Below are 15,700 nucleotides of genomic sequence, written 5' to 3' on the forward strand. Positions count from 1 at the left end.
AGTGCAGGGTTCAGCAGAGAGAGCTCGGCAGTCACAGTGCCTTCTACTCGACCACCTTGAAGTTGCTCGGGGTGGGAAAGCTGAGTCATTTCCCCGTAGCGCCTGAATTTAAACACCGAAAGGGAGTCTGGGGCAGAAACGCAGCTGAGCTTCTGAAAAAGCAAAACCAATCAATCAGCTGGTGTTGCCACCGATTTAATTTTGGGGAGACACAGCTCACCATCTGGGACCTAGAGAGCCTATGAGAAACGTTAAGGAATCGGGTACATTTCTAATTCCATGTATTTAAAGCAAAATTCAAATGTTGCAGCGTTGTGAACTTTCAGTTACTTACTCAGACCACCTCTCACACTTCATTGTGCCTTGGAGGCAGCCGGCAAAGGTAGAGAAGCTGTTTGCCTACCTTACAGTGACCGGGCAGAGTGCGCAGCGAGTGTCTATCCTACTGGGGACGTTCACAACCACCCTCTCGGTGACGTGACTCCCCGAGAGGACTTTCTACGTTAGCGCGACAGGGCAGCTGAGACGCTGGGGATGGGCGCTGGCATGAGAAGCCGCTCCGTTTCTTCAGAGCCGCGGGAGCCTTTCCTCGAAGGGGTAGCTTCCTGGGTCAAATCCCGCTTCCTACGTCCTGGCCTCGGCAGACGCCACCCTCTATCAGGACTTCATGCGGACAGACACCTGCAAGAGTCCACGCGGCGGCTTAGAGGCCTCACCTCGCCCCCCTCGGAAGGAAGCAGTTATCACCCCACCCGTCAGCATCACCCAGGTAGGTGATGTCGCTTCGACCAGCCACACAGAAATGGGCTCTCGAGGTCTGTGACTAGCTCTGTGACTCCAAAAAGGGAGCTGCTGGAGCTGGGCTCAGAATAAGCTACTTGGCAGGGAGGGCAAAGCTCTGAGCACCCGGCCATACCCGCAGCCAATGACAGCACAGAGCCTGGGGGTGAGATGCTAACGCAGGAGGCTCCAGTTTGGAGTTTGAGAACCACTGTGATGAGGCCCAACACCTGCACCGCCCAGGGAAAAGCGGGGCTTTGCCATTTAAACCCGAGGAGGGTTGAATGTCAGCTCTGGCTCCCAGTAAACATGGCAGTAAACCCATGCTTCATCCAGCATTTGGATCTACGTCCCCAGGACCAATTCCAGTTCCTTCCTGTTTCTCAGATGTGGAAGCAGGACTGGAAAGAAATGAACTAGCTATGATTCCAGTCTGTCTACAGGAGGACTGAAATTGGCAGCATTTTCATCTTTATTCTCATCAAAAAGTGCTTCCCTCCCTCCCTGACACAGCCACTCACCACTGTTAACTGTCCGTTTTTATCTTTATAGATTTGTTCTTCTGGTCCCGTGTCGAAAACTATTGTGCCTTCTCTTCCAGGACTGATATAAAACTGTAAACTTAAAATACACAAAACATGATGAGTTACTGACCTGGTGTTACTTTTCTCTCTCTGCCTTTGCTCTACAGAAGAAATTTACTTAGGAAGTTTTACTCGTTTCAAGGTTGAACCTGTTTGATTATAGAATTTGAGTAATGCAAAGACGAAAACCATTTCCATAACCAGGAAACTTACCCCATGTCTCTAATTACTCTATGATCAGTTTAGCTCCTTCAGTTTCAAGGGGCCACACTGCTGTCTGGGTAACTAGATGTCTTTATACTACAGCTCTCATGGGCTGGCTCTGCCCTCAGAGGCAGAGCAATACAGAAGTACCACTTTCCACATACCCACCTCTCACTGTTCCATCCACACAGGGATTTACTCTGCAGGTTTTAGGGATTGGGGCGTAATGGGAGCAGAAGTGTGAGGGAGCAGCCTGCTTTAGGGGCTCTGGGAGCCGTGCTGAGGGTCCGTGCACGGTCCCTGCCCGGCTGTGTGACCAAATAACACTTCAGAGCTGCCGAGAGAATTGAACAGGTACTCTATGCACCAGGGGTTTTTCTTTCATGTCCCACAGAAATGCCAGCACTTTTCCATCTGTAGGCAGCCTGCAAAGTGGAGGCCCCCTGTGCTCGACCAGCTGTCCTCCAAAACAGGCTTCCACAGCACAAGTGTGGCTGCTGCCTCCTCGGGACGAGGCCCACTTGTGACAGCTTCCCCCAGGGGCGTGAGCACCGCCTTTGAATACTGGGTCACAAAACCCTGTTCCCTGAGATCAGCCAGTGATCACCCACTTCTTCATTTCTCTGGAGCCCCAGGCATTGGGGAGAGAGAAGAAGTTCTTAATCGGAAGGGCAGGGTACCCACTGGAGCAGGGGTGGGGAACATCGGGCCCAGGGACTTGAAATTCAGTCACTCTAAGGCAGCGGTTCTCAACCTGTGGGTCGCGATCCTTTGGGGGTCGAACGCCCCTTTCGCAGGGGTCGCCTAAGACCATCGGAAAACACATATATAATTACATATTGTTTTTGTGATTAATCGCTATGCTTTAATCATGTTCAATTTGTAACAAATACATCCTGCATATCAGATATTTACAGGACGATTCATAACAGTAGCAACATTACAGTGATGAAGTAGCAACGAAAATAATTTTATGGTTGGGGGTCACCACAACATGAGGAACTGTATTAAAGGGTCGCGGCCTTAGGAAGGTTGAGAACCACTTGCTCTAAGGGCGCTTTTCATAGCAACATAAGTTTTTAAGTTGATGATTTTGTACGGCCCACAAATAACACTATGTAGGCAGAAACAAGTTCCCCACCCCTGCAGGGAGGCGGGCAAGGGTGACACAGTTGCCATTCCTGTGGGGACCTGTCCAGCAGAGAGCTAGGCAGTCACAGTACCTTCTGTGCATGAATGAGCATTTGAGCACTGAATGCCTTCCTCACGGGAGACGAAATCTCCTACCTTCCTTGAACAACATGCACGATGTTCTCCTTCTTAACCAGCATGACGAGTTTCGTAACAGCTTCAAAGACGTGCTCACACTGCAAGATGGCGTCCCCCTGGGGTGGGAGGAGAGGCGAGGACAGGGCGGTTTCAGTGGGAGCAGTAAAAAGAAAACTCCCCAATACTGCGGTTTCCCCGTCGTCCCCCCAGCATCTCGGCACCACGCCGGGCCCTCAGCAGAGACAGGTGGCCGTCGGTTACCTTGTGCTTGTTGGCTCCTGGTGAGACGTGAATGACGAAGAATCCATCGCTCAGGTTGCTGGTAGAGACACCTGCAGACGGATGGCAGTGAGGAGCCAGGAAGGGACAACTTGACATGAAACACAGGTACAAGGAGAGGTGCACCTCGGGGCTCCCCAACTCCACAGTCGTCCCCCTCGCTGGGCCCAGCAGGGCGAAGGGCCTCTTCACACAGTCCGTGTGCTGTTGGGCTGTCAAGGTTGTGCCCCAAATAAAAGTGGGCACGAAGAGGGCGACGGCCGTCCAGCCCGGACACTTGAGTGAAGGGGGCTCCACTGATATTTGCGCAAGAACAACAGGCCCCTACACCGTCGTCCTCCGGTCGAGGGCTTCCTGCCTGGGGTGCCGGGAGCCAAGTCTCCCAGTGACTGGCCCTGAGATGGCCTGCGTCTCACCTTTGAGGGCCGAGTACTCTATTTTCTGCTTGATTTTGGCCAGTTCCACCACGTACGCGGCTTTCTGCGTGAGGATGAGCTGCCGCTGGCGCGCCTTGAAGCCTTTCCTGTCGTATTTAATGACCGGGATGCCATACTGCAAGGAGGTGACCGTCACGACGGGTGGGGAGGAGGGGCCTCGGGGCTGAGTTGCTGGTTACTCAGAGGCTCAGATTTTGCATCAACAGGGTTTTCCTACACCCTGGTGCTCTAGTAGGTGGATTTTGTTAGGTTTTTGGGTTGTTTTTTCTTAATCCTCACCCAAGGATATTTTTCCCATTCATTTTGAGCGGGAGAGAGAGAGAGAGAAAGAGAGACATCAATTGGTTGCCTCTCTCACGTGCCCAACCCAGCCGTGGCCACCTGCCTCATGGATCTGCTCTGAGAGGTCAGCAGAGATGCCCTCTCCTCAAGGTTCTGTGGGCACAAGAGACCTGAGCTATAGGAACATCCTGTCTAGCCACGCGGGTGTCTGTTCTCCCGAGGATCAAAGTGACAGAGCAGCCAGCAGAGCCCCCGAGAGCTTGCAGACCTGCCTGGGATCGCACCGCTCCTAAGTAAGGCAGGCAGCCCAGTCAGTACCCAGAGCCCCGCCCACACGCACCCCTGCACGTACTCGGTGCTTCCAGGCCTGCTCCCCCAGAAAACAGGCCCCGTCCTCAGACTCCATCAGGAGTCCTGCCTGAGACCAGGCCCCGCTCTTCCTTACCTGGATTTTCTCGTTGCCGATGAGCTGAAGCACTTTGGGATTGATGTCTCCTTCGTCTAGGAGGGAACAGAGCACAGTGAGTCCTCGCAGAAGCCACTGGCATCTGCTGGCTTCCTGTCACGTACAAGGAGAGGTGGGGTCTCTGTGACCGAGACCCCAGCTGGGGCACAGCCATTGGGAAATGCTATGGAGTTGAAATTTTCCCCCTGGCTTTTTTAAAACGAGGTAAATGGAAAAATGTACTTACCTATCCGACTGTTGGCAAAGGGTTTATTCAGACTTTCCGCATAGCCTTCCTTCTTTCCCCTGAAGACTGCGCTGGTGACTGCCTTCTGCTGCATCTGGTGACACAGTTCAGTGTACAGCAGCGGTGGCCACGGGCCTCCGGGACAGGCACGCTCCCAAGTCCACGTGTGGCACCCCTTCCCGGAGACGCTGTGGGAGCTGTGTCCTTCCACACACACATCAGAACACACGCCTGGCTTTGACCAAATGCCCTAAAAATTGCTCCCCTGGCAAACACGGAGTTGCTACTTATGCTTGTTCTCTTTCACTTGCACTGGCTCCATGGAAGCGGGATGTGCAGAATTTAGGGAGCCATTTGTTGCTCCTGGGTCAGAGGTCAGCAGGCTCGAGCCTGCGGGCCAAGTCCAGCCTCTGGTCTGGTTTCGTAAGTCAAGTTTTACTGGAGCACAGCTCTGCCTTCAGTTACACGCTGCCTCTAGCTGCTCGGGGGCTCTTGACAGCAGAGCTGAGTCATTGCCATGGCGGTCCCATGACCCCCAAAGCCTGAAATATGTACTCTAGCCCTTTAGGGGAAAAGTTTGCTGACCTAGGACGAGCATAAACAAAACCAGACCTCCAGCACACGGGGCCTGCATTTGCTCTGCAGGGGCCATCTGGACTGTTCCCATGGTAACAACAGAGTGATGCCGATTATTAACAGCTGCCACTCAACAGGGCTCGGGCTGAGTGTTTAATCATCACGTGCACGAGGCGTGTGCCTTGGCTGACAGGTGAGGTCCGCTAACTAGTAGTTCAGCCGTAGGGCCAGTGCCCGCCCCTCCGCGCACCCCACGTCCCTACCAGCGCTTTCCTCTCGGCTGTGATCCCGCGGCAGTACTTCCGAACCAGGTTCCTCACGCACATTTTCCTGAGCAGATCCGATGCCTGTGGGGAACACACCTTTTTTCCCACCCGTCTCGGGCTGTGGCCACCAAAACAGCTGTGGAAACCTAGTTGAATTCAGTTCGATTTAAAGTGCAGAAAGCAGCTAATCGTCTCACGCTACCTTTTCTCTGCTGCTAAGCTAGTGGTTCTTAAACTTGAATGCACTTGAGAGACTGCCTAAAGAGCGATTCCTAGGGATGCTGGCTCAGTGGGTCCAGGTTGGAGCCCAAGAACCTTACCGTCTACAGAGGGTCCTCGGGCCACCTCCAAAGAGGCACTGTGGTAGATGACAGTCACCTAACCTTCCTGGAAGGCTACTCCAGGACAGACGCCATTTAAAAGTGCTCTGTAGCCCTAACCGGTTTGGCTCAGTGGATAGAGCGTCAGCCTGCGGACTGAAGGGTCCCAGGTTCGATTCCGGTCTTGGTTGCGGGCACATCCCCAGTAGGGGGTGTGCAGGAGGCAGCTGATGGATGTTTCTAACTCTCTATCCCTCTCCCTTCCTTTCTCTGTAAAAAATCAATAAAACATATTTTAAAAAATAAATAAAAGTGCTCTGTAGCCTGGGTAGCGTGGCTCAGTGGTTGAGCGTTAATCTATGAACCAGGAGGTCACAGTTCAATTCCTAGTTGGGGCACATGCCTGGATTGTGGGCTCGATCCCCAGTGTGGGGTGTGCAGGAGGCAGCCATCAGTGACTCTCCCTTCCTCCCTGAAATCAATAAAAATATATATTAAAAAAATAAAAGTGCTCTGTGTAACACACCTCCAATGGCTTTATGCTCCCAGGCTTTATGCAGACCTGCCTGGGCTCACACCGCTCCCCAAAGGCGTCTCGACCCACAGGTTGAGAACCGCTGCCTTACTCCGAGGGTTCTGAGGAGTGAAACCTCTGGTGCGTCACCTTGCAAGGACGTGCTTGGCTAAGGTAGCCCTTCCGAGCCCGGGGCGGTCCACATACAAACACAAAAGCTCCGTCGGTGCCCAAGCCCCTTGCAACACGAGTCCCAGCGGAGTCCTTACGTTTTGCAAGATGCCAGGAGGCCTCAGCCAGCGCTTGTCCAAGACGTTCTTCGGGACGTGATAGCGAAGATTCAAGATGTAATTCTTGCGCACGAACACGACAAACTCCTCATTGTCGGGGCAAAGAGGCTTGTCGCGATGGATGAACCCTTTGATGAACCTGAATTGGGAAGCGTTACGTTCGTTTTCTGACCCATTTCTTCCCCGCGTTGTGGGTTCTCTCCACTCGTTTGATCAGAAGAGGCCACAGGGCAGCGATTACTTAGATGGTTACAAAGGCCAAAGCCAGTGATGTCGCCCACAGGCCCAATCTACCCCAAAGGTCTGTCCCACTTCACCCACACAGTTTCTTCTTTGTTTTCAATAGTTTGAATTAGTTGCCAACAACAACAACAAAAAAGAGAGGTATTACATGAAAGCCAAATTTCCAGCTTTCCTGAAAAATCAAAAGATCTGCCTGGCATTTCTCCTTGGCAGCTGTCATCTGAGAGGGAATGAGCGTTCCAGTTGGCCGCAGTCCCCACCACACCTTACTGTCTTCTCCCAGCTCATGAGACCCACTTACTGTACGCACCTGGCGTCACAAGGCATTTATTTGACTTTGTGACTTTTGAGCTAGAGTCAGACTAAGAGAAGACTACAAATGGACTAAGTTGCAATCAGCATCAAATCAGGGTGCTCAGAGGAAAGAGCTGAATTCCTCACGGGTGACATCCCCAAAGGAGGATTCCCCGTCTGCACAAATCCAAAAAACCCAGCCAAGCCCACAACCTCCCCCTGCCGCACCCCTGCACCCAAGAACTTACCTCCTTACAATCAGCACAGCCCACTTCCTCCTCTCAGCCTCCTTCCGGGCCAGGGCTCCACGCCAGTGGGTTTCGAGTTTGATGGCTGAAAGAGTTCACTGCTGCCGTTAGGAGGCGAGCACCATCACATTGAATCCAAGAGGCTTTCTCAGAATCAGTCACCCAGGTCACAACCATCGGCACGCCCGCCACGGCGCTCGGCTAGTCCCGGAGATGGAAAGTGGGGTGAACACCCTCAGTTCTTCCCTGGGGGGCGCTCAGGGGGCACTGAACCCGGAGACAGGAGCACGGGGCGCTGTGGGAGGACCCCAGCTGCTCGGGGTCCTTTTCAGGGGCAAGCAAGGCGCTCATGTCTCTTTATACGTGTCTGACCACGGGGTTTGGTTTGTCTCCCTGTGTTTGCTTTTGTTGTCTACATTTTAAAATTGGGATACAGAGCCCTGGCCGGGTGGCTCAGTGGTTGGGCGTCCACCTACGGGGTCATGGATTATTGAGTGGTGTGTCCATAGATGGTAGTATTTTTTTACAAACCAAGGGAATTATAAATTCAAAATTCAGATGAGTGGGGAGGGACAGGAACGGGACTCATGTTCGTAACCTTTTCGAAAAGTTATTCTTTAAACATGCATATGTTGTGTATCAAATAAAATATGTCCATGGAACATAGAACACTATGTCATCATCTCTGGTAAATGAGTGAGTGAGTGAAAAATGAAAAGAGGCCCCAGAACTGGACCCTGAGCGCCCCCCCCCCCCACACACACACACATACATACATATACATACATATACACCAAGGTTTCAAGGACGGGCACGGGAGGATGCGCAAAGGAGCCCGGGCGGGGGGAGGAGATGAGAAATCGCTGGGCCCATGGCCAACTGGAAAGTTTCTGTGTAACCCTTACCTGCTTGTCTTTTTTTCACATACACTCTTCTTTCCAGGCAGGCTTTGTACGTGGCTTGAATCCTCGCCACTTAAAATAAAACAAAAGTTTGGTGGAATGACTTTCACGTGTGCCTCGCTGTAGTTGTGACCTTGAGGGGATGTCAGAAGTGACCCTCGGGGCTTGCAGTGCAGAGGGGACGAGGAAGCCAAGCGTCAGCAAGTGACACTCAGCCCAGCTGTCCGGAGCTTTCTCATCTTCCTCTTGCCGTCCCCCAGGGTAAGGCCCAGAGCCACCATCAGGAGGGCCTGGTTCCCTGGTGGGCATTACAGCCCACCCTCACCCCGCACCCTGCACCGACAGCAGCACATCTGACTACTGGGCCTGCAGGTCAGATGGTGGGGAAACTTGCAGCTAAGGGGGTGTGACCCCAGGGCTGCCGGACCACACATCCTCCCACTGACAGGCCCAGCTCCCTGAGGGCCCTGAAAACATGAATGTCACATCCCCTGGGAGCTGGTTCAAAACTCCCCTCCCTCCCCCCCCCCCCCCCCCCCCGCCAGCACCTTCCCATTAACCAGATCCCAGTGATGTGCCTTGACCGGGAATCGAGCCCACAATCTCTTGGTGCCCAGGACAACATTCCACTCAGCTGAACCACCCAGCCAGGGCACTATCTTGTTCCTGCTTCTCAAAGCCAGTGCTTCTAACATATCAAACACCATGTTGAAGATGTAGCCCAAGCTAAGCCCGTCATTTCACAGTCTATGGAAGTCAGGACAGAAAAAAAATAAAAATCATACCCAACTGATGTTTACTAAATTCAAAAGCATCTTCCGTGGCAAACAGAGTTCTGGGGAAGCGAATGAATATCTTGGTTCTAGAAGTGGAAACAAAGGTGTTTTCATGATTAATTGGTCAGCTACCATCTGTAGTGGGTCGCATAGTGGTCCCCCCAAAATCAGGTCCACTCAGAACCTCAGAATGTAAGATTCTTACTTGGAAATACGATCTTTGCAGATGTAATCAAGGGTAAGGCTCAAAGTCAGATTAGGGGGGGGACCCTAAATCCAAGCGTGTCCTTCCTTAGACAAAAATGAACACACACACAGGGAAGAAGGCCATGTGAAGACGGAGGCGGAGACTAGAGTGATGTGGCCACAGCCAAGGAATGTCAGGAGCCGCTGGAAGCAGCAAGGAGGGATCCCCAAAAAGCCTGCCAACAGCTGGAGTTTGGACTTGTAGCATCTCAAACTGAGAATGAATTTCTCTTGGTTGAAGCCAGCTAGTTTGTGCTAACGTTTTATGCAGCTCCAGGAAACTAACACACGATGCTAACCTGCAGTAAACTGTTTTCCTGCTCTAATGAATCATTCAAACCCCAGGAGGAGCTTGTGGGAACCCCCATTTATAGCCGATCGGTCAGAAGCCCAGGTGACAGCCTGGACACGGGACAGGCATCTGCTGTGGGGAAGGAGCCGTCTTACAGGGCTGGGCCATTCCCTGTGGGGTCTGCCACTCTCTCCAGGTCGACAGTGTCAGGATTGAGTGTCCGAGGCGTGGACTGTTCCGAGTGAGCCAACCACTGCGCGTGGAGGAGACACACGGGGGAGGGTTCTGCTTTAAGAGCTGCATTTAAATGCAGTGGATGGAGGTATCTGCTTATACGTCTATGTCATTTCCTGAAAAATGACTCTCTGGGCTCCAGATGGATGTGGATCAAAGCCCGAAGCATCTGACAGTGACTCCCCAGCCACTCACCTCCCCAGCTTGTACTCTTCCGGTTTGTAGCCGATGTATTTGATCAGCCGCTCTACGCCCTCTGCCGGAGGCCCGCGCCAGTGCGGCCAGGTGTCTGGGCACAGGGACTTGTACCTGGGGGGAGAGGCACACCCTGACCTTACACCATCTTCCCACCAGGGTGGCATGCCAGCTGCCCCGCGTGCTGTAGTAGACTCATTCCTTGCTTGAATTCAGATGCTTTGAATTCAACAATATACACTTGGCCGGAAAAAAAGAAAGAAAAAAGAGAAACTACTTCAATCGGGTGGGAGGTTTGGGGCCTGTCTTCATAGAGCAATGACATCATCAGACACCTCAAGAAACTCAATTCTACTCCTAGGGTATCCAGGACGGGGCCAAAGGGTTACAGTTGTCAGTATGCGAAACAGAGTTTATTCTTGTGTTATTACTAACTATTGTATTGTCTTCCATGCGAACAACTGTAAGCCCCTTTTGTCCCACCCTGTATAAGCAAGAGACAGGAAAACATATGTCCACGCAAAAGCTTATATACCAGTGTTCATAGCGTCATTATTCAGAATAGACAAAACGTAAGACACACAAATGTCCATCAGCAGACAGATGAGTAGATAATGTGTTCTCGGCAGCCTCTCTCACTAGGGGGTGAACACCATGCGGCAGGGGTGGGCCTGTCTGGTTCTCAGACAGCGCTGGTACCGGCAGGTGCTCGCTGGTGTTTATGGAAAGAATAAACAAGCCCCAGGCAGCAAGAAAGTAGGAAAGAGGTGTATGAAGTTCAAAAATTGCAGGAAGATGGGAGCATCATGTGTGTGGGGGGGGGGGGGGGGGGGGGGGGGATGGAGCAGGCAGTGGCTGCTACTTCCTGCCACTTCACCAAAAGGGGAAAAATGAAGGCGATAAGGGTGAATGAATAGCTGCTGAGCAAAAATGGTGTACACCCATTTTTCAGATTTTTGCAAAGAGGGTACCTCAAAAAAAACAAAACAAAAAAAACACCTGGTAAATAGCCTGGCAGTTCCTCAGTTGAACAGTGAGTTATCATCTGACCCAGTAACTTACTCCTAAGTATATGCCTAAAGAAATGAAAACTGCCCTAGCCAGTTTGGCTCAGTGGATAGAGCGTTGGCCTATGAACTGAAAGGTCCTAGGTTCGATTCCGGTCAAGGGCACATGCCTGTGTTGCGGGCTCGATCCCCGGTGGGGAGCGTGCAGGAGGCAGCCAATCAATGATTCTCTCTCATCATTAATGTTTCTATTTATCTCTCCCTCTCCCTTCCTCTCTGAAATCAATAAAAATATTTTTTAAAAAAAGAAATGAAGACATGTACCCACACAGAAACGTGCCCATGCATGGCCCTAGCAGCATTGTTATCACAGCCCGAGAGCGGGAGCCACCCAGGTGTCCGTCAGCGGATGAGTAGATACATACACGGTGGCCTAGCCACACAGTGCAGAATCATTCAGCCGTAAAAAGGAATGGATTATGATCCACGTTAGGACATGGATGAATCTTGAAAACATTATGCCGAGTGAAAGCCAGACACACAAGTCCCCCTATTTTACAACTCCATGTGTATGGGGATCCCCCCCGCAATTCTGTGCGGCTCCTATGCCCACGTTCCCACTACACCCTCTTCTCTTGACAGCCCAGTAGTCGGAGGAGATCAGCCCAACACTGACAGCACTAACCCAGCGCCTGTCAAGACCCAAGCGGTGCACGACCCATGCCTGCCCCCTGGTGGCAGGTCTATGCATTTGGCCTTGTCTTGCTTCCATTCCCATAAGTTGGGGTCTTAGTGAAACGAAGGGACACCGATGAACTGAGTTGGCTTTCTGTTCTTGGAAATATTCGTGTTTATCACCGTCACAGCCTCACAGCCGGAAGAACCAAACCGAGGTCCCTGAGGGATGGTGGTGGAGTCTCCGCCTCATCCAGAAACTCACCTCACCACAGTCCCCCTCCTCCGTGGCTTCGCTTTCCACGGTTTCAGTTACCCGCGGTCAACGTCAGTCCACAAACATTACATGGAAAATTCCAGAAACGAGCAGTTCACAAGTGTCACACTGCATGCAATTCTGAACAGTGTGATTAGTAATCATGGCTCCGTCCCGCTCTGTCCCACCAGGACACCACTCGTCCCTTTGCCCAGCGTCTGCACGCTGTGTACGCTCCCTGCCCGTCAGTCACCTAGCAGCCCTGAGCCACCACATCACCGGCACAGTGTCGCAGCGCTTGTGCTCAAGTCACACGTATTTTACGTAATAATAGCCCCAAAGCACAAGACCAGGGTTGACAGCAATTCAGACAAGCCAAAGAGAAGCCGCAGAGGGCTTCATGTGAGTGAAAAGGTGGAAGTTCTCAACTTAAGGCAATTTAGCATCTCACATCATCACAAGGTGAGTACAATATAATATGTCGAGAGAGACCAGACTCACGTAACTTTTCTTATGTCTATTGCTCCAATTGTTCTATTTTATTATTGTTGCTACTCTCTTTGCCTGATTTATAAATTAAACTTTATCAGAGGTTGTATGTCTAGGAAAGAACATATCTATAGGGTTCGGTACTATCTGCGGTTGCAAGCATCCACCGGGGGTCTTGGAACATACCCTCCCCCCCAACCCTCACCCCTGTCCCGCACATGCATAACGAGGGACTACTCTAGGTTCAGGTCAACAAAGCGAACTTCACCTTTGCAAGAAATGCTCATACTTCCGCCGGTACGCAAAGCCGGCCCGCCTCACCCGCAGGTGTTCCATCAGCCCCAGGTACTTGATCTGATGCCTGATGAGGAAGTCGTCAAACTTGCCTTGGAAAACACAGAAGAGGGGCGACAGTCAAGGACCCCAAGGCTCCATTTCAACCAACCGAGACCAGAGGCGAGCCTGCGAGCTGACGGCCTGGGAACTGGGTCCAGCCACACGCGTGCTTTCTTAGGCCCGAAGACAACATGAGTGTTATTTCATGGGGGAACTTTACAAGGAAATCCGGATTTCTGGTGTCTCTTAAAAAAAAACACACACCCCTGAGGTCTGGCCATTCTAGGTCTAGAGTCCCACAAGACAACGGCAGCTGGAAGGGAGTCGTGCTGCCCTTTTCAACGGGGTGTACCCTCTCCAGTTTGCCGCAGTCCCCTCCGCTCCCTATTGCCTTATGCCCAGGCTGCTTCACTCATTTTCTTCCTGCCCGGTCTCTGCAAGCCTTTGACTGTGTGACTGTGTTACAGACCATGGCGTGGGTTTAAGAGAATAGCTAAGTGAGAGACCGCTTTGTAAGATTGTTCGCTGGCTGGAGAGAAGCAACATGGCTTCCCCTCCCCTCTGGCGCCTGCCTGGCTCAGCCGAGTTGAGCCAAAGTCTGAGCAATGCTCACTCAGGACCACACGCCCCCACCCCGTTTACCTTCTATTATGTTATTTTAATACTAGAAGTCCGAGGCATGAAATTCACGCAAGGAGCTTGGCCCTCGCAGCCCCGGCTTCGTCCAGAAGGTCGTCGGGGACTCTGCTGTTCAGTCTAATTAGCATATTAGCTCTTTATTATATAGGATCTTTTTATTGATTCCAGAAAGGGAGAGAGAATCATTGATCAGCTGCCTCCTGCAGGCCCCCAACTGGGGATCATGGCCACAAACCGGGCATGTGCCCTTGACCAGAATCGAACCCGGGATCCTTCAGTCTGAGCCAAACCTGCTAGGGCCATGGTCAGCAAACCACGGCCCACGAGCCACATGCTGCTCTTTGGCCCCTTCAGTGTGGCTCTTCCACAAAATACCACATGCGGGCACACATGTACAGTGCGATTGGAACTTCGTGGCCCATGCGCAGAAGTCGGTATTTTGTGGAAGAGCCGGTATTTTGTGGAAGAGCCACACTGAAGGGGCCAAAGAGCCGCATGTGGCTCGCAAGCCGCGGTTTGCCGACCACTGGGCTACCTCCTATTATTACAAATGAAAAGAACTCATGCCCAGAGGACAAGGACAAGCCCATTGGTGGTGGTGAGGGTTTTAACTGCATTCCACCTCCCTCGCAGCCTCATTTCGGAGCCATTCACAACTCACTGGGTTCCTTCCTCTCGTTGGGCTTGATGCAGCGGATGTAGGAGGGCTCCTTGGAGATGAGGATTTCCAGAAGGCTGCTCAGGCTGGTCTTGAACTGAGTCCCCACCTGCAGGGAGAGGGAATGCGCTGAGACAGTGCCCCTCCCAGTTAACACCCAGAACAGGGTTAGGGCATGAGACGCTGGCCCTTGAGACCCCAGCTCTCAAGACAGATCGTTGTCACATTCTCACCCATTAAGAGGGGGCTTTGGCTGCCCTGGCCTGAGAAGCCCTTTGAGTCCCACACTCCCTCCCTCCCCCCCATTCTCTCTTTGAAAAGCAATGGGAAAAATATTCTCGGGTGAGGCTTAACAAACAAAAAGGAGAGAGAGAGAAGGATTTGGATGTCCTGGCCTGAGAAGCCCAAGGTCAGTATGGCTGAGCAGAGGCTAGACCAGCACCTACCCAGAATGCCTCACTCACTCAGCACGGATGCAGTTAGTGCCTCCTCGCAGGAGCCAGCATCGCTGCCAAGCCCATCGCCACCCCCTCGTTCCCGCTTCCTGGTCACCAAGCTTCCTGGTCACCAAGCTTCCTGGTCACCAAGCTTCCTTAGGGCACTCACACTACCAAGTTCTTTGATGTCATTTTCCCACACCCTCCCCACTAGATCGTGAGCCCATGAGCTCAGGGACCTTGTCTGCTTTGTTCTTGCAAATCCCGAGCCCAGCCCAGGGCCTGACTCCGTGGGTGCTCAGTGCATGTCTGCCAGCGACCACCCTGGGTGTCACCTGGGAAATAGGTGTCTAATAGAACCCACTGGAGGATGAGAGTTCCAGGACAAGGGGAGGGCTTACGGAGGGGAGGGAGCCCGCGGTGAGGCACCCTCTGGGGGAGGAGGGGAGGGAGCCCATATTGAGTGCACCCTCTGGGGGAGCTTGGCCACCTTTCCAGTTTCGCACGGGCTGGCTTCCCACTCACCGTGGGCGACCTCCTGCGGTTCTCCAGCTCTGCCGCCAGGAAGCACTCCTTCAGGATGCCGTTTCTGGACCTGCACAGCACCTGCCGCAGAGAGAAATGAGTCCCGTGCGCGCCATCCCAGACAACGCGAAGGTGAAAGGTTTGTACAGATGCCTCAGTGTCTGTTCCAGCCGTGACACGCTGGCTTCTGACTCGATGCCTGGAGAGGAAATTCCCGAACAAATCTGCCCCAAAATCAGTGTCACGGGGGTGTCCCAGACCCATCAGAAACACGCGTGGTTCCGTTTCAGACTGACCTCTTTCAGGTGCCTGTACAGGAGATCACTGTTCTTTTCCAAGAATCCTGCAAAACATTGAGTAAGGAGTGTTGGAACCAACGGCTTTGCGGGAAAATGCAATTCCATCCCAACCGATCGCGAAGGGAAATCCTAAAAACAATCTCACGGTTAGACCAGGCCTCAGCCTTGGCATCGGGACAGCGGAGGCGGGATAACTCTGCTGTGGGACCCTCTTGTGCCGTGTAGGGTGCTGAGCAGCCTCCCTGGCCTCCACCACGAGGTGCCAGTGGCATCTTCTCCACTTGTGGCAACCGAATGTCTCTAGACACTGTCAGACGTCCCCAGGGGACATCGGGAGAAGCAGGGCCTCAGTGCCGACCTCATGGTACCCACGCTCCATTCTATATCCCCATGAGCTGCCACGGGAAGGCACAGCCTTCACACTGAGCATCGTACCCGGGAATGCACAGCCTTCAC

The 15,700-nt window shown here is 52.6% G+C and overlaps 1 protein-coding gene across 1 annotated transcript in view; it reads right to left on the minus strand.

Moving 5' to 3' along the window:
* Positions 1-616: 616 nt before the first annotated feature.
* Positions 617-15,700, minus strand: part of MYO1H (myosin IH) — a 33,154-nt gene continuing 18,070 nt past the window's right edge. Inside the window, exons 15-31 of the mRNA XM_070400203.1 lie at positions 15,242-15,288; positions 14,946-15,026; positions 13,987-14,092; positions 12,619-12,736; positions 9,924-10,037; positions 8,966-9,042; positions 8,184-8,252; positions 7,279-7,363; positions 6,473-6,632; positions 5,367-5,450; positions 4,528-4,621; positions 4,281-4,336; positions 3,533-3,668; positions 3,099-3,169; positions 2,856-2,953; positions 1,302-1,401; positions 617-681 (exon numbers count right to left, since the gene is read on the minus strand). Of these exons, the coding sequence (XP_070256304.1) occupies positions 658-681; positions 1,302-1,401; positions 2,856-2,953; positions 3,099-3,169; positions 3,533-3,668; positions 4,281-4,336; positions 4,528-4,621; positions 5,367-5,450; positions 6,473-6,632; positions 7,279-7,363; positions 8,184-8,252; positions 8,966-9,042; positions 9,924-10,037; positions 12,619-12,736; positions 13,987-14,092; positions 14,946-15,026; positions 15,242-15,288 (1,520 nt within the window). The 3' untranslated portion in view covers positions 617-657. The remainder of the gene's footprint in view (positions 682-1,301; positions 1,402-2,855; positions 2,954-3,098; positions 3,170-3,532; positions 3,669-4,280; positions 4,337-4,527; positions 4,622-5,366; positions 5,451-6,472; positions 6,633-7,278; positions 7,364-8,183; positions 8,253-8,965; positions 9,043-9,923; positions 10,038-12,618; positions 12,737-13,986; positions 14,093-14,945; positions 15,027-15,241; positions 15,289-15,700) is intronic.

The sequence above is a fragment of the Myotis yumanensis genome, unplaced genomic scaffold (genome assembly GCF_028538775.1).
Source record: "Myotis yumanensis isolate MYYU_CA2020_CCGP unplaced genomic scaffold, mMyoYum1.0.hap1 SCAF_19, whole genome shotgun sequence".
In the NCBI taxonomy this organism is placed as follows: Eukaryota; Metazoa; Chordata; class Mammalia; order Chiroptera; family Vespertilionidae; genus Myotis; species Myotis yumanensis.